Genomic DNA, 18,531 nt, shown 5'->3' with positions numbered 1-18,531 from the left:
TGATAGATAGCAGCAGATAGCAGCACTGGGAGATAGCAGCACTGGGAGATAGCAGCACTGGGAGATAGCAGCGCGATCCATGGGTACTGCAGCTGGGGAAGCATGCATCCATGGGTACTGCAGCTGGGGAAGCATGCATACGTGGGTACAGAAGGGTGTGTGGAGATGGAAGGAGTGGAATGGACCTGCGCACAGTGCACAGTGCACTTTCCACATGTTTACTTAAGGCCCATTCTTGGTTAAAGAGTTACAAGCAGAAGTTGCAGAAAGGGGCATTGTTCCCATTTTGCTGCAACCGTGCTCCGCAAAAATGACCTAATCAGTCTTGACATATCATGTTTTGAATAGACAGGCCAGATAGCCTTTGTCATGTTTGCTGTGGTATCAGCACCAGCTGCTGATAGTCTGACATAGATTGCAAAAACAAAAAAAACACAACTGCTGACAGAGGTTCTCTTACTACACAGTGCTGCATGATTCATTCAGATTACTAGACACACACACACACACACACACACACACACACACACACACACACACACACACACACACACACACACACACACACACACACACACACACACACACACACACACACACACACACACACACACACACACACAGTCTGGTCCCCTTTAATCTCAAACAGAGAGGCTTTTTCCATCGTCTTTGAAGCCTTTCGGCTGTATTGAGGATTGAATGTAAACAGTGAACAGTGCTTACCTTGGTGCCAGCGCAGGCTGCCCCCTTCTTGTACTCTTTGTGGTTGGTCCTCTTGTCCAGCTTGCTCCACAGGGCCTTGGCCTTCCAGGAGGTGACACGGGCCTTGAGGCTGCTGTAGAAAGTCTCATGGTCCAGCGGGTCAAGCTCCAGCTGCCGGCACATGATGTTGAAGGCCTGCAGTGTGCCCTTGCAGGTGGACGCCTGGACAAAGTTCTCAAAGAGCTTCCCCGCCTTGCCCTGCTCGTCCTCAGTGTCGGCCATCTTCACCTCTCCCCTCACCCCTGAGTGAGACAGCAGGGACCGGGCTGACCTCTGCGGTTCGTCTCCCTCTCTTCGTCTGTCCCAGCGTCCCGCTCCGGCTGCTCTAGTGGTTTACACACACGCCCTGGAGTCTGATGTCTTGCCCAACCTGATGGAAAAAAGAAACAAAAACAAAACAGAAATCTGAGTCTGAAGTCATCTTGCGGGCATTAAGGAACATTGCGGGCATTAAGGAACATTGCGGGCATTAAGGCACATTGTGGGCATTAAGGAACATTGCGGGCATTAAGGCACATTGTGGGCATTAAGGAACATTGCGGGCATTAAGGAACATTGCGGGCATTAAGGAACATTGCGGGCATTAAGGCACATTGCGGGCATTAAGGAACATTGCGGGCATTAAGGAACATTGCAAGCATTAAGGACCACAGCATTCTGAACAGATGGCTTACATACAGTAATGCTGGCAGTGAGGGGAGAGATGAAAAAGGCCTGTTAGCTTGCTATGTCAAAGCAGATGACTGAACTAAATCACTAGCACTGGCCTGCAATAGCAATAGCATGCGGTGAGATGGAACAGGACAAAAGGGAGTTGCTTAACTCAAAACACTGAGCACATGCCCGGTGATGACTGTTTTGTGTAAATGGTGCTGAAGAGTATCACCCTAAGGCAATCAAACATGACGTAAGATTGAGTCATCTGTGATATGTCATTGGTTTGGTTTGATGAAAAGGAACCGTGTCAGTGAGTCCAAACATGGAGCTCAGATAATAACATGACATAACATGTTCCATACCGTCTTCCCAGTAAACTCCATCTCTGTGGATTACCATGGTCCTTCTTTGGCTGAGTATAAGCTAGGCTTAAAGCAGACTACAGTCAGTATTTTCATTTTACTGAGGCCAACTGCACTGAACAGCTACATTTATTTTTTAAATCCACTTTATTCCTCAAATACCCCCAAAAATGCTTTTTAACAGACCGTTAAATAAAAACCAGAGCGCTTTGCTCATCCCTTTTCTCTAAAACTCATTCACACTTTGGTGAGCGTAGCAGGCAATTTCGCAGGAGAGTGAGCGGAGCTCGTTTTTGCCGAGCAGGCAGAAAAAAAGTGTTTTGCTTGTCTTGTGGCTTTGGCTCTGCAGTACAGAACAGAACGGGACAGGACACAGGCAGAGGTGCATTTTTTCAGGCATATGGGACACCTCAGTATGCAACGCCCTCGCAGGCACACTTTGCCTTCCCTCCACTAAACTGCCAAAGCCTATAGCTTTAAGATAAAAGGCTCCACTTATTGGATACATACTGGATAAATATACAGTGTGTGCGTGTTAGGTTAACATAAAGTTAAGTGTGTCTTTAGTTTAGGTTTAGTAAATTAAGTTTAAGACTAATTGCAAAAGATTTTGCCATCTTCAAATCTTCATGTGATTATGGTCTCCAAAGCCCAACAAACTGAATGACACCACTTCTCTGGCTCTCCTTACTGGATGCCAATTACCTCTGCAGCTCTTTAGAGCTCCCCGGTGAACAAGCACTGACAGGCGTGTAACCTGCCTTAAGACTGCAGTATCTTTAAAATCACCACTGAAACATGATCAGGCCGCGCAAATTTCAATATCAAGGCAAAACAGCAGTGCGTCAGCACTCCTGCCCGGCAGATGTAGAAAGTCCTCTCTTTAGAAGTCAGAAACCTCTCTGTGAGTAATGCATTACGCACTGATTGGAAACATTGCCCTGGACATTGTATTCAAGTGAAGCGCAGCACACACAGGGCTGGAAAATGGCCGACACATAATCAGTGGAACCCCCCACAGTTTGTATGGTCTCTTGACGGCCCTGCTTATCATTTATCAGCTGTCTGTATGCAAACAGGTCAAGTGAAACAAGCCCCTGTATAACACAAGCCCTTGTTTACTAATCTACCACAGGTGTAGAGGGGTGTTCTCAATAAGAAGGAATGAGCTGTGGCAAAAAACAAAACAAATGCTTGAATCCTGGCCTCTATGACTTCTGCAATCCACCATAGCTTCCCTTTTCACTGTCACAGGTGCTAAATCTGTCCTGGCATGAAGACATTTCAACTGATGTCATAGTGTCCACCACATCTAATGCGGGTCATGTTTTGAAAGGGTAAACAGATCGGCAGCTGGGGGGGGGGGGGGGGGATAGAGGGCAAAAGCAGCAGCAACAGCACATGGGGCAGATGCACGGTGGAAAGTCCAGAGCGTGTGTTTTCAGTCGTCGCCGTCCCTGTGGCACCGGCGGCCCCTCGTAGAGGATGTGTCAGCTCCTGTCGTGCGGGCGCTGAATGGACTACCCGCAGCAGAGGGCCCAGCCCAACCCTGCAAACACCCAGCCCGCATTCCACAACCCAGACGCCACACACACACACACACACACACACACACATACACACACATAGCAGTACAACCGCAGCCAGAGCACAGGCAGGCCCCCTTCCAGCTATTCTATATTCTACTGGAAGAAGGGGTGGGGGTGGGAGGCTTTGGCATACTCTTAGTATGAAGAGTGTCACTCAAAAGCAATCAGCCTCTCTAAACTGCAGTTTGGCACTTTATCTCCATACTGCACAATGTTTTGTGTGGTGTGGTGTGGCATGGCATAAGGATGGTTTAATCAGAAAGAGAATATTAAGAGCAGTAACTCCCATTCTAGAAAAAAAAAAAACAAGAAACCTAATTACACTTCCAGGAAATATAACAAGGACATTGGTTCAGGAATAGTGGGAATTATTGGAATAGAGGGAACGCTATTAAGAGCGAGGGGGGAAATGCCATAAAAAAGAATGTTCATTTTTCTGTTAAATTTTTCTTTGACACATCAATTAGATGGTGTGCACTTGGCCACCTGGCAGGCACACATGCCCACACGTAATGCCCACTAAATTAAACTTCTCTGTTCATGAAGCATACGACAGATGGTCTCCCTCAACACCTTTGTGTCATATATGAGGCAGAGAGAGAGAGAGAGAGAGAGAGGAACGATAAAAGTTTTCAAACGAACGTGAAGCCAAGTCCTGCCGTTTTAGGAATTAAGTTTAGCAGTAAAAGTTCTAACCTCAGTAAAAGTACAGAAAACATGCAGTCGGTTGACCACTAACAAGTAGATAGAGAGCCCGGACCCAAACGCCAGGAAGCAACTTAAATATGTGGTTATTTCTACTTCATATCGTTCAAATCCTCAACTCTCTCAGCAATACATATGCTGTGCTAAGTCTAAATAGAGACATAGAGTATTAATATCTGTATCACAAAACAGTGGGTTTGAATTCTGGTCTAAATAGATGGTTTGAGAAAATAATTAGATCCCACTGCCTGCAAACGCCATGGGGCCTAATGAAAAGGTAGCTCAGGCTGTCCACACGGCTTGGCCTTTGAGCTGAGGCTGCATTGTGCCCAGTTAAATACCATGACTTCACCAGCTGAGAGAATGGAAAGCCAGTGGTGAGGCAGCACTAGCCCACAGAGCCTCACTAAAACACGCATAGGCACGCATACGCATTCTCTCCAGCCTTTCTTTTCTTCTCTCTCTCTCTTTTGCCTTTTCGCGTCACACACATGAGCACATGCAAATACACACACAAATATCTCACAGTACACAAATGTCCTCATTTCAATTTAAGCCGCATCTCTGTATAACAGCCTTTGTTCATGACGTAGTCAATTCCCCAACGTCTGAATACGTGTATAAATGTAATCCTTTAATAATAAGTAATCAGCATTTAGATCTAACAAAACTGTAATGTATTGGAAGTAATAAAAAGAAAACATCTACTCCTCAACATCCCTCAAAAAGTGAGAGAACAATGGAATTTTAAGTTGCCCCATCCTGTAGTCAAGCATTACTGGGCAAGAATTCCAAGGATGTGAAATATGCACCTGTTTCGACTGGCAATTTAACACCAAGGAGACTTCTTATGAGATCACTGCTGCCATGCTTGCGCAGTCCATTAAACCGAAAGCACAAAGAAAATACAGAAAAAACAACCGCCACTGAAACAGTCTGACCACTACTCTTCGCTTCAGGCTGGATGCCAGCACAGGTTTTCGGCCAACATAAAGAGTCATGCAGTGAACGTTTCAGAGCCTTGGCTAATCAGAGAACACACCCTTTTGATTTCAGTGCACAGGCATATGGTAATGAGGCAGATTTAATGAAGTGATATTACCTTGACCACTCCACTCCCACTCCTGCCCCATGTCACCTCCAGATACAGTATGCGGCACGCCAACATATTCGCTCTCTGGGGGAGGGGGGGTCAGGTTACACTGTGGATTGTGGTTTACAGCTATACAGTAAACACATTGTCCTTCTACAGAACTATGCAAGGATAGAACGCAAACAAGTCAAGTTGGGGAAGCTTCATGGGCTGTTCATGAAGAGCCTCTCTGGCTGTCAGAAAAAAACAAGAGGAAGCTGATGTCACCCAAGGAGGAAGTTGCAGGAGATCTGGGAGTTACACACAGCATGTTAATTATGCCATGGCCCGAATCAGGAAGGAACCCAGTTTGCACTCTGTGATAAGCAGGCCATGTGTCTGAGAGCAGAGGGTCTGGATGAGAGAACAATGTTTCCCGGTGCTTCTCATGGGTTGACTCCCTTGCACCAGACCAGAAAACTATTCTTCAGGATCTCATAAAGCTGGTCATCCAGACACACACACACACAAAAAAAACTGCAGGCCTCGTCTTTGTAGCAGTTGTGCCAAAACAAAGGAAGATTCTCTTGGAGAAGAATGAAAACAATGCTGTTATCTGGCCAGAGCTAGCTGGTCTGTCCGTCTAGCGAGGAGAAAGTCATTAATTCACACAGAAGCAAGACCCAGAGACTTGCAGCAGCTGTGCACTGTCTCAGCACTGGTCTGACCCAACGCAGTGTGCGTACCACCTGTCCCCTGCTCTCTGAAAACACTTACAGACACTTGAGAGAGGGAGAGAGAGAGTAGAGAGAGGGGAGAGAGAGAGAGAAAGAAAGAAAGAGAGAGAGAGAGGGAGAGAGAGGGAAGAGAGAGAGAGAGAGAGAGAGAGAGGAGAGAGAGGGGGAGGAAGAGAACATAACCTACAGCTTACTTATGAAAGGTTTGACAGATGGCATCATGGCCTCTAAAAAATTTTCAAGTAGTATGGCACGATGACGGCACGATGATGTTCACACTAAGGAGTAAATGCTCCAGTGGAAAACCACCAGCACCACCGAGTTAACTGCCATGTAATTCTGTCAGTGCGTGTGAAATATTCCTCCATGTCCTCATGTGCTTTGTCTGGGTCCACTAGTGCATTTGTACCCCCTCTGGATATAGAGCGCAGAACAGGAGAAATAGCTTTCAGGGGTGACAGGCAGGTCTTGTGCTTAAGGAAGGAAGCAAGTGACCCTGAAGACATCTGCTCTCTCTAGGCCATGTGATCTCCTGAGTCATAAAGGCAACACATATGTCTCTGACTGGTACCGGCTCTACATGGCTTCAACCATATAGCATGAGTCATGGAAAAGGAGGGCTTACTTCCTTGACAGGGAAATTAAACTTTCACATCTTCTCTAAATCTCTGCTGGCAAAAAAACAAGAATTTGAAGAATATATCATTTTAATAATACACATGAATGTTTTGGGTCTCTGAATCTGTATCAAGGCTGGCTAAATCTTCCAAGGGTTTATTTCAGCATATGAATATGCTAGTCATTGCATTGTCCAAGCCTTGTCCTGCATTTTTGTCCCAATCCTGTACAAGTCCTGCATGCTAGTCACTCTTCCTCTTTCCTGTCCCAATTACTAACATCGAGGGAACGGAAACGTGGGTCCGTCTTTGCTTGGCTCAGAGAGGGAAACATGCCTGCTCAGGGAGGAAATAGAAAGTTCAGGGACCTGGTCGAGGAAAGTGTTCGCAAGGAGAGAGGGGACTGTACATAATTAATGCTCAACCTCGTTGCCTTAGATACAATGAAAGCAGCGTTGACTTAAAAGTTCATCTGGTTTCTTTATTGGGACGTCTGGGTGGCACTGAACTCGCTGGAAGAGACTGCTTTGATTTCTGAGTGGTTAGCTCATGTGCCTGGTTTTAAAATTAGACAAACCTGCTCTGGTCGGACTGCTCTGGATGGAAAACACTGTATTTTCCCCCTTCAATGCTGAGTTTAAGTCAAGCTTTCTCCAACCACTAATTACTGACTTAGCTGCTGGGATCAGTAGCTGTGTTTTCACTCATTTTTGTTGATTTGGACCCAAACTAAACTTTTCTACGAGAGTCCTCTGAGAATTCCCAAATTAGCTCTTTTATGGTCTTGTTTGTAGACCCTAATGAGCCATACGATTTTTTTTGTCTCTCTCCTGTTGCCACCTTTAAGAATTTCCACTGAGATAATCAGTTCAGCTTTGTTCAGACCTCGGCAACTCAGCAAACCGTTTTAAATAATTATGAACACTGAGGACTAAATGTCAGTTCCTCATCTGTTATGGTTTCTACATCCCACAACGTTCGAAAGTTCTGAACCCAATAGTATCCTTGCTGAAGGACATGCGTTTTTGTCAAATGACCAGACCAAATATGGTGGGAGTTAACTTGATGATGTCATAAAAACGGCTGCTTTTCCCCGGCTGCTTTTTTTTAGGTACACGCCTTACGTCATTTCTCATAAACAGGTTAAGTTGTTTTGTAGGAATGTAAACACAGTACATCATTTTTAAGAGGACAAAGGCATATTACCTTCTAAACAGTTAAAGTGAAGAATACTTCATCTGGAAGTATCACTTTCGGGAACATGGCAACCAAATGTGTGTGTTTTTTGCCACAAAGCTTCAGAATTATGCAATATGACAGCGTAAGAGGCCAAAAACGCAGAGAATTCCTGAGGAAATTCCAACGAGACAAGAAAAAAAAGGGTGGTTTTCCAATGAACATAAAAAGCATGCAACACTTATCGAAATCCTGTGGGTCTGAAACCCTTAACTGCACTCAAGGAATGTGTTGTTTCAATGTACACATCCAGACAGCCAAGCCAGACACATATTCTCCTTAGCATCTCCTCATACAAGATCTCTGAGATCTCCCTGCAATACAAACAGACTTAAAATTGTCTAGGGACCTGCAGAAGGCATTGAGCCATTGTGGGATGCACAGGAAACGATTGTTCATTCAAAAGAAGTGGTTGGTGGGTGGGTGGGGGGGGGGCGGATTGGTCTGTTTGCGTGGCTGTCTCTCTGAATCACAAACCTGCTCGTGTGCAGCATTCTTTCTGTCAGCTCCCCTCACGCGGTCACCCTCGCAAAGACAAATCACCCCAGACGCCTCAAGCAAACTGGAATACACACGCCGGCACAGCAGCACAAATCAAGACAGCTCTGCCAGGAGGCACACATTCAATTCACAGATCTGAAATTCTCCACATTCTCTAGCGACACAGGCACTGGTCCTACAAGTCCGACAGTAAACACTGCTCTGATCATGTCTGACTGCAGCTCTACAGTAAGAGCACACATCTATTATAGGTCACTACAGAAAGTCAGCCAGTTCACAGTATTTTAGTCCACACTGTCACACACAGGGGATAATCTATGGGTTAGTGTTGCACAAGCTATTGACTCCAGAGGGGAGCAGTCAAAGCCAGAGTTATCTTTCTCGTGCTGCTAAAGCGATAACTCATCTATCTGTGTCTGTATCCATTTGTGTCCAGCTATCCAGCTTAGCTTTTCGTAATTGGAACAGATATCCAACAGTCAATACAGTCATACAAAATGATGACATCTCATTCTGTTCTTTTCACTTGCCCTACTACCCACCATTGACGCGAGAGAAGTTGTGCAACTCTGACTTTTACAACACACAGTTTAGGGAGAGGCTGGACACCGAGATGAAAGAGGATCTACACATTCTAAAGGCTTCCTTTGTCATTTATGAGGGACGTCAAACACACTACTTCTGTAGTTCCACACTACTTTTGTAATTGTAGTTTTTGCAGTATTAGGTTTTACTGTAGGTTTCAGTAATTCTAAATAAATGAATGTTCCCTCAAAATTATGCCAATGTTCTATAAAATTATGATGTATTGAGAATGAAGTATAAAGTATTAATAAAAATGATCTCTTTCGCTGATTAAAATGCAGTAGGCTAGGCTACCATTGTTTTCAACAGAGTGTAAATATTTAATGAAACAAATGTAATGAGACTTCTATTTTAGCCTATAAACAGTGATCATTTCAGAGTGCACTGGCACTGAAATTAACATAATTTAACATAATTAAATTTGAAAGAGTGCCTTTATCCTTCAAGACCACTGAAAAGGAAAGTCAGTGTCAATCATGTAACTAGCCTACCCCAACTGCTGCGAACAAGGTAAAATCTGTTCCAACTCATATTCATAAGCAGAAACGGACGGACAAGATAGGCTAAATAACTAGACAATTTCACATGGCCAACAGGGCTGTTGAACATATCATAAGTTGAAACCAGAGGCTTAATTATGAATAATTTGTCGAATCCAAACATATTTTACAGCAGACAACAGGCTATACCTTCCCGAGTTTAGAACTGTCGTCAATAACCTGCAAAAAACAACAATTCGGAGGAAGAACGTGTTACATTTTGTACGGGGCTGGAAACATTTAACACTGATCGTGAATTATTGAATGGTTACTTGGGTTTAGAGAAGTCCAATGAAACCGCATGGTTGGTAACAAAATAGAATCTTGGTCCTTCAAAAATAATAAGTGAACGCCTGTCACATGCGACCAGACCAAAGCGCATAGTCTATACTGATAGCGAAAACAAGCAGTGGTTTATACTACTTACTTCATATTCCTCTGTCGTCTTTCAATTTGCCAGGTACCCTGATATGAGTTACGCGGCACCTTCACTCCTAGTTGGTTGCAGAATACCTGTAGTAAACAAGAGTAAAGGAGCCAGCTACTTCAGGTGGACACTGTAGCCTACCAGTAACAGTCAGATCCGTCTGTCAGTCGTGTGAAGGCATGTTTCGGAGGGAGCTCAACATTGAACGTCTGGCTTGTTTTTGAAGGCGGTGCTCAAAAACGCATCTTCCAATGAGAAGTACGCCGACTGAGTCTTTGACAGCGACGCAAACGTCCTGTGTATTGTTATCACAGTTGATATTTTAAATCAAAATAAATAGGCCGATCAACGATTATTATTTATTTAAAAACTGTGCTCCAATTCTTCAAGAATAATCCTGTGAATTCCAATGGCGTGCGGGTAGAAGTTACCTAACTTCACTGGAAAGAGTGCCTAAGCCTAGGTGGTACATGGATGCAGTAATACGAAAATGTGCACTGGGGCATAAAAATATCTGCAGCTGCTCTGCATATCACTGCACTGATTTTTTAAAAACGGTCGGTCACGTGAATACAGCAGCGCATGTAGCCTAGTCAGCCTAGTCAACTGCAAGACGAGAACGAGAGACAAGACTTCCAAATCCTTTTTTTTTTTTTTACAGTGGGCTATAATTTTACTGTCGAGAATTACAGGTGATGAATTATTTAAGGTAGCTCGAAAAGGGAATGTTTCACTATTACTGTAGCTTAACAGTTAGGGTAGGCTATAATAGTTAATTAGTGGGTTTGATCCAGCAAGCCCACTATTGTTCTTCTTAAGTTTTCTTATTATTATTTATTATTCCTGTTCACCCACTTTTTGGCCGAACTACTGCTCCTAGACCGTTTGAGCTATCGACTCGGTTCGAAACTCCAAAAATTCAGGCCCGAACCGGTGTAACTTGCTTGTTACTTTCGTGTTGCTGGCACTTGTCGTTTTCGCGGTATTCCCGTTTTTCTGCGTTTTTTAGCCCCATTGAAATTAATGGCGGAATGTTCAGAATTCAAATTTCGATTGTGACATCACAGCTCTAATTGCTTAAGCTTGCACCTGGCAGAGTTCTAAGCCATCTGGCAGAGCTCTAATGAGCTGGGCTGGGCTGTCTGTGTATATGAAGGTGTGTGCATGTAACTTTTGACCTGTATGTCCGATTTTCATAAATGAGGTACCGTTGGAATCCTTGTATGAGGCCGAGTTCCACGCCCCTGATCAAACCCACTCTTGCAGTTCCTCGGAACCGCAATTCTAGTTATAGGCTATTAATTGTTGACGCTCGCCTTCAAACTTTTCCCTCAAGGTGGGCTATGTGAGAACTATGCTTTGAACAACTTGCTGTGTAGGCTATCAATATAAGCATTTTAACGCAGATGCTAGCCTATATGGCCTATAGCCAATACATTTAGGGGGTAGACCTACTGTAGGTAAACAGCTCTCTCCACTTGTGTTAAAACTGACCTGGATTACAGTTGACATGTCCAGGTTGTTCCAGCAATGAGAACAATGATAGTATACTGCTCTCTACCTTCTGGCCAGCATACTTTCAGTGGAAACGGCAGATGATCGACATCGTCATATCAACAACAGGTTTCTAACAATATGCCAGGGTCGTGTTTGAGCTACCAATAGGCATTCGACCTTTGGTCAAGGGTGACATTATGACAGTTTGTTTATGTAGGATACTATTGCAGTCAACTTTAAGTCAGCTTGATATCCTGTGCCGCAAGATGAATGTTAAATGGAGAAGTTAATACGCACTAAAACTATAAATAGGAACTCATATAAGCTGCATCATATCTAACTTTATCTAGGGTCTTTGTGTGGGGTTAAAATTAGTTTTATAAACAGCGCCACTCTGCGGTCACCTTGTTATAGTGTGACGATGGCAAGATTAGTTCAAACATCCAACAGTAGCCTACATTCTACAGCAGAGCCCACCTCACCAAAAAATAATAATAATAAAAAAATGAATGTCTTCTATTTTCCTGTTGTATTGAGTTGATGAGAAATTAAAGGTAGTTCAATTAATGAGGTTATTAGCTCTGCATTTGCAGTCCAATAATATGCACCTGGTTTACCCAGGTGGGCAAAGCACTCTTTGCGCCGATTAAAATGTTCAAAGCCTATTGACCATCACATCATACCAAAACACATAAAGACAGAGACATCAATAAACTCACTAAATCACTATCGCCGGCCTGCCACGCGATGGCGTGCTCGGATCATAAGTGGTAGCCGATGTCCCACTTCAGAAGACACGAAGTTGCCATCCTTAAACTCTCGGATACAAACTACAACAAAAACTCTCTTTATTGGTGGCCTGTTTCTCTCCCCATTTAACTTGAAATGGTTATAAAGCATTTATTGAAGAGACAGGATTGATCTTACAACCAGCATTTATTCCGAGAAACAGGCCACTACAAAATAGTTTTTGTAGAATTGATACGTTTAATGAAACCAACATCACATTATAGTAGCCTAGTGTGGAGCGCAGGATTCCTGCCCAGGCTGCCCACCGTCCTCTGGCTGGCATCATTTGCATATGGCTATGAAAGCTATGAAGGCTATGAAGGTAACAGAAAAGTTTCAATGTTATTACATTTTAACAGCATTTGCTTCCTACAAAGTTTTAGTTCTAGTCTATTTTTTTTTATTACGTTGTCTGTAGGAGAAACGTTGCCAGCAAAAGACCTTCCAATTATTCTTGCTGTTTCATCGCTGTCCTCCCTGTCCTGTCTTGGCATCTTGCCAAGAGTGGCACAGCTGGCTTCCTTCGCGGTGCCACATGACAGCATGACAGTGCTGCTCTGCTTAGGTCCATTGCACGGCGCATACGGATGCTGTGGACTTCCGAGAACAGCCTCATTCAGCGGACAGAGTAGCTTAACACTGCGACGAGATGATGCTCTTCTTCGTTCTCAGCCTGTGTCTGTCTGTCGGAAATGGCATTCTACCAGATATGCCAACAACCGTGGATTCGGACGTTAACTGCACACTCCAGGCAAATGTATCCCAAGGTCACGCAACCTTAAATGATATGTTTAAGGAGGTGGAGGAACTGATGGAAGATACGCAGCACAAATTGGAAGACGCGGTGCACCAGGTTGGTATTTCTTTCTTTCTTTTTTAGACAGATGGGCATTGACAGGCGCTTTTCTCTGTAAGATAGCACAGGTTCTTTTTGCTGACCCCATCATTGCCAATAATCTTTGCAATGCATAACTATAACTATAGCTAATGTTATCAGGCATAGTAGGCCTACATTCTGCAATAATGGGGATGGATGCATGACTGAAGATAGGTATCATCTATCTTGTATGTAAATTATGTTATTATGTATAGGTGAAGGGAGGATGTTGCATTGTTTTTATAAGGTTAATCTGTCATTTAGATAGACAACGAGAGTGCCAAGTCCAGCTCATATCCACAGGATTACCATCATGAAAATATCTCAGAGAGTGTGCCCGCAAATCAGTCCAATCACCTCCTCAAGCAGGCTGAGAAGGTAGGCCCTCATCTCACATCCGCTTCCTCTGTGGAACTCTGTTATGGGTTACTATAGGCTAACAATTTACTTAGTCCAGTATTCAAAGGAAATGTTGTTATGTCTTACAACTGTAAAGCAGACATTACCATAACTTATAATCTAATGATATATTTATTCCTTCTGAGGCAAAGAATGTATCAGGTTTTCTAAAATAATTACCAGACGTAAAGCAGTTGTGGTATTACAATTTCATATAGATAAATATAATTCTCTCTAGCCCTTGATCATTGGTTAGTTTTTTATGTGTGTCTGTAATGTGTTCCGGATTGAATCTGTTTGCTCACTCAGGTGACTGATAATGCAACTGTAGAGACTCACTTTCCCAGAAGTGCGATCCAGACAAGCAAAGAAAATGATATTAATCATGTGAGTCCTTCTTGGTGTACTCTTTTCTCCTCTGCCTATAGACTGAGCTAGAAACATGTTTTCGGGAAGTCATCCTCCACCACCAAAAGGATTCGTAAACAACCCTAGTGTTGTCCTCTTGATATGCTATGGAGGTACCTCTGAGATGGTGACTGTGCTCCACCACGGAACAGAACGGAATGGAACATTATCTGTGTTCGATTACGTTCTCCTCATCTGCACCGTCACACAAACACAGAACAGTACTCTTAGACAGACAGCTAATTCTCTCTCATAAAGACGTGAGTTAGTCCTGAGAGGTCTTCATGCCACCACCCTGTCCTTCAGGGCATGTGTCTGTGTTGACAGCACACTGATGAGGCTGCTGACTGCTCACATAGTTACATTCAGTGCTTGAGGCAAGGCACTGAAGTACTGAGGACGGCTGGCAGACACAGATAGTGCCCAGAGGAACGTCATTCAGAGTAATGAAAACTATGTTGGAGTGTTGGGAAATGTATGGCGTCGTCGATGAAAATGTACTGGTAAACAATGTGTTTGAATGTTTGAGTGAAGCAAGTATACTGTAGGTCAGCAGTGCATAGGTCAGCAGTGCCTGTAACTCAGTGGTTTCATTGATGTTAAACAGTGACAGCTCTGAAGTTCTTTTTGGCGCTGATTTAGATGTGGGGAGGTTTCCTCTTCTGTCCTGATCCAGGAATATTTATGAAGTAAAACGACAAAAAGGGGAAACTGCATATTTTCTTAAACATGTTTTTGGATATATAGCCCTCTTGTCTCAGATTTAAGTTCAGGCCAATGTTTGCAGGGTCACTAATGGTTCAGCTAAATATTGCTGAGATCATATAACAGCTATGCACACATAAGGGGCAAGTTTGGAGTCCCAGACTGCTTGAGAGGCCTATATGTTGTTCTTCTGTGGGCCATACATGACACCTATAAGCTTCTGCTATGCAATATGTTTTATATATATTGATTTATGATTTATAATTTCAGCATTGTGTTGAATTACCTTATGCTATAAAGCTGTGCGTAATGCACTCAGCTTTAGACTGTGCAGATGTTTCTTATTACAAAACCACAGCTAGGGTCAGTATGTGATCATAGCTCTCAATTCAAAAGCCAAGCATCACAAGTCGGGTCAGCCAAAAAGATAGCAGATAGCTAATGGGAAACACATAATGGCTGTGGAATGCTGAGAGGGCGCACAGATAGCATAAAACACTCCAGTCTACAGCGCAACAGCTCAAGACAGGCGTACTATCTGCATATGAATGGTTTAAGCTCAGCACTATATCAATTATATAACATCTATTTGTGAACAAAAATGTTGTTTCCTTGGCAGTCACAACGTAGATTGCATCGCATCTTTCAGAAAAGATGGTCTAGAATCTTTGCATTCGGACAGGATACTGGATCCTGATGCAAACATCGACTGACCTTCTCCATGTCTGAAATGCCCTGAGAGCGTCCTCACCCCTCCCCTCTCTCTCCCGCAGGAGTGCATCATCGAGGAGGACTGTGAGAAGGGCACCTACTGCCTCTATGAGCCTCACCACTCCCAGTGCCTACCCTGCAAGGAAGTGGACAGGGTAAGGCAATTAATGGCCATAGTAATGAAGCACTGCAGTCTTCACGCTGGTGCTAAAAAGTAGGCAACCTATTAAAGAGGGGTTCCAGACATCATCTAAAACAGAATATTCTAAACTATATGGGGCAATGCAGTGTTATTTTACCAGCCTGCATAACTATGTGCAATATGATTTCCCATTAACAAATCAGCAAAAGATGAAATGCCTTTCAAGGAGCATAACTAGCATTTAATAGATGTGCAAGAGTTTACATGGCATTTACGGAATGGTAATGTTAATATAATCCTTTTGAAATGCACTACACAATAATACTGGTCATAGCAGTAAGGGTGTAGAGAGGGCTTTCCCATCTCTGTAGAGGCTGTTACTAGAAACAGACACATAGCCCAAAGGGCCTTGGCTACCCAGCATTGTGACGATATGATGCAACTCTGACTGCATTGTGCCTGCATTGCAGTGTAGCCACAAGTGTAAGTGTAATCAGATATGAGCAGTCTGTGCTTTCCTCCTCTGACTTGAACGTCAGAGTGCAGGGCTGGCTAAATATGAGCACTCCTGTGTTTCTCCTGACTCACTGAAGAGGATCCAGATGAGAGCGGGCGGGAGAGAGGAGCGGAGCCGTGTTTCAGCAGATTTTCTAGCCCCTGCAGCACCGTGGGCGAGGGTGGCGTGGGCACAACATGACAGTCAGAGTACACTGGAAATACTGGCGGTGGCATATGAGTGTGTGTGTGTGTGTGTTTGTTTGCCTGACATATTAAGAATGCATGAGGTTGACCAAGTCTGTAAGCACTCCAGGTTTCTCACAAACACACTGTGTCATGAAGCTGAAGACGTCCATTAAGTCATTTTTTTCAGAGTGGAAATATACTGGATACACGCCATGAAAAGTAAACTGTTTGTATGGCATTAACATGGTGTGTGTGTCAGCCTAATGTAATGCTTATTAAATGTTCACTGTTGGCACTTTGTGTCCATGTGGTGGGCAGTCGTGTAGTAAGGATGAGGAATGCTGCTCGGGGAACCTGTGCATCTGGGGCCAGTGTTCTCAAAATGCCACCAAAGGAGAGAGAGGGAGCATCTGCCAACACCAGAGCGACTGTAACCCAGACCTGTGCTGTGCTTTCCATAAAGGTGAGAGTCTCTCTCTCTCTCCTATCCTGCTAAAACCCTGCAACCCAGACCTGTGCTGTGCTTTCCATAAAGGTGAGAGTCTCTCCCTTTCTCTCCTATCCTGCCAAAACCTGGAATGTGATTCTTCATACACAAACAGTGAAATGCATCCAGTGGAGATAGTCTGTCTGCGTGTGGATTTCATCTCAAATGTCTACCATCTGCTATTTGAAAGTCACTATGTTTAACATCCAACATTTGCTTTGAATTTATTTCACCCTGCTTTTATTTGACTTTGGTTTGAACATTAAAAGACCACTGTTTAATTGCCTTTTGAGACAATATAGAGAGAATATTAAATGTGGTCTTGTGAACTCTCAAATTTGAACCAAACACAACCATGGAGGTCCTCTCTCAAGAGAAACGTCCATTCTGAAGCCAGTTTACTTTTGTGCTCCTCCTGCCCTTCAACAGCCCTGCTCTTCCCTGTGTGCAACTCCAAGCCAATTGAGCGCGAGCGCTGTTACAGCTCCACCAATCACCTGATGGAGCTCCTGTCCTGGGACATGGAAGGGGAGGGTCCAAGGGAGCACTGCCCCTGTGCTGGGGAGCTTCAGTGCCAACACATGGGGTAGGAGGGCCCTGACGCTGTCATTAAAGGGAACCAATTGACTGACAGGGATAATTAGCGAATGTCATAAGTGAACTGGTAGTCTTGATAGCTGTGATAAATCATGGCCAAGTGACATTTATACAAAATATGTAAATTAAGTTTAGTATCTGTTCTTTGTTACCCATTTTATTAAAGCATATTCAAGCTTTCAAAGTATCTATCTTCAGTTTATGGCAATCTGCTGTCTCTGAGCCAGTGTAGTGACCTAGAAAGGCTGTCCGGGATATACTGACCTTGCGCATGTAGCAGGTTTGTGGTATATTCCCTCATGTAGCAGGTGTGTGGTATATTCCCTGGTGTAGCAGGTGTGTGGTATATTCCCTGATGTAGCAGGTGTGTGGTATATTCCCTCATGAATGTATGTGTTGTGTCTCTGCCAGGCGGGGCTCCATGTGCCTACAGCCCCAGAACTCCAGCGAGGAGGAGCTGACTGACACCCTCTACTCTGAGATTGACTACATCATCTGAAAGTCCACAGCCCAACATGGAGGAGCAAGCAGACACACATGTAGACAATCCAGTGGTGGGCTCTTGGTAGGTTAGCGATCAAAACAACAAGGGCATCATATCGCCATTCCAGCATCAGTCTTCAGTAGTTAAACAGAGCCCACTCAAATGGAACATAACCCAGCTCTAACCCAAGGCTCAACACATAACACGATCACGCCACATAAGTCCAGACCTTTCTACTGCAGTGGGCTAACCATTTAACAAACGCTGTAGGCGTTTTGGCCAGTATATGTACGCTGTTATTAATAATGAGTTCATTTCAACATACTCAACCAGGAGCCTTAACAAGATGCTACACATTGTGTAATCATATTTATCAGAATACCATGTAGTACTAGCAAGATGTATTTATTTATTGTAAATATAAGGTAACTTGCTTAAATTAAAATGGCAAATATCATCATTACCAGTCCAAGAGCATAAATGTTAATCAGTTTTCAGTTGGTTTCCCAAAGACCAAAGTCTCACTGTACCTCAGTCACAGTTACGCTAAAGACAATAAAGAGTTACTATCCGTGTTCCCCTGGTTTGATTTTGTTGCATGAATAAATAAAAAAAACTAAGCAATGAAAAGCCATTCCAGCGTAAAGGGACTTCAAAGGTGCGCAAGTAATTTTTGTTGTGAAACAGAAGTCTCTAAAAAGCCTGTAACTCTAAAGGTATGATCAAAAGTCTGAAACTGAACGTTTTTTCAGTATTTCCATGCACAGCACAGAACAGTTTCTTTGTGTTAAACAGGTGTTGTTTTCCTTTTAACACAGTGACTAAGAAGAAGAAACTAGACACATACCCTGTCTTCATCATACCTTTACAATTACATTGTTATTGTGAGAACTTTAAATGTTGACCTCAGAGACACATTCCACCTTCAGGGACTTGATCTAGTATTGCTTAAGATCGAAGGT

At 43.6% G+C, this 18,531-nt stretch overlaps 2 protein-coding genes across 15 annotated transcripts in view; one reads left to right on the top strand and one right to left on the bottom strand.

Moving 5' to 3' along the window:
- mical2a (microtubule associated monooxygenase, calponin and LIM domain containing 2a) overlaps window positions 1-9,979 on the bottom strand; it is a 37,543-nt gene extending 27,564 nt beyond the window's left edge. For 12 of the 14 annotated variants that reach the window (XR_012987269.1, XR_012987270.1, XM_076287028.1 and 9 more), the window contains exons 1-2: window positions 9,790-9,979; window positions 724-1,132 (exon numbers count right to left, since the gene is read on the bottom strand). Coding sequence is in view for 12 of the 14 variants with exons in the window: in XM_076287028.1 (XP_076143143.1) it covers window positions 724-984 (261 nt within the window). In the remaining 2 variants the exon portion in view is untranslated. The remainder of the gene's footprint in view (window positions 1-723; window positions 1,133-9,789) is intronic. The other 2 variants (XM_076287036.1, XM_076287037.1) reach the window with 1 other exon arrangement.
- Window positions 9,980-12,653: 2,674 nt separating this feature from the next.
- dkk3a (dickkopf WNT signaling pathway inhibitor 3a) lies at window positions 12,654-18,144 on the top strand. The gene is made up of 7 exons (XM_076287026.1): window positions 12,654-12,928; window positions 13,217-13,330; window positions 13,661-13,738; window positions 15,238-15,330; window positions 16,320-16,464; window positions 16,918-17,074; window positions 17,497-18,144. Exons 1-7 carry the CDS (start codon window positions 12,725-12,727, stop codon window positions 17,582-17,584), a joined length of 879 nt encoding a protein of 292 aa, XP_076143141.1. The 5' UTR covers window positions 12,654-12,724; the 3' UTR covers window positions 17,585-18,144.
- The last annotated feature ends 387 nt before the right edge of the window (window positions 18,145-18,531 follow it).

This window comes from Alosa pseudoharengus, unplaced genomic scaffold, assembly GCF_046254945.1.
Source record: "Alosa pseudoharengus isolate Yale_2024_CS ecotype anadromous, Long Island Sound unplaced genomic scaffold, YU_APseudo_1.1 YU_APseudo_1.1_scf_16, whole genome shotgun sequence".
Taxonomy (NCBI): Eukaryota; Metazoa; Chordata; class Actinopteri; order Clupeiformes; family Clupeidae; genus Alosa; species Alosa pseudoharengus.
The sequence above is the reverse complement of the archived record's forward strand: the minus strand, read 5'-3'. Positions and strand labels throughout refer to the sequence as shown.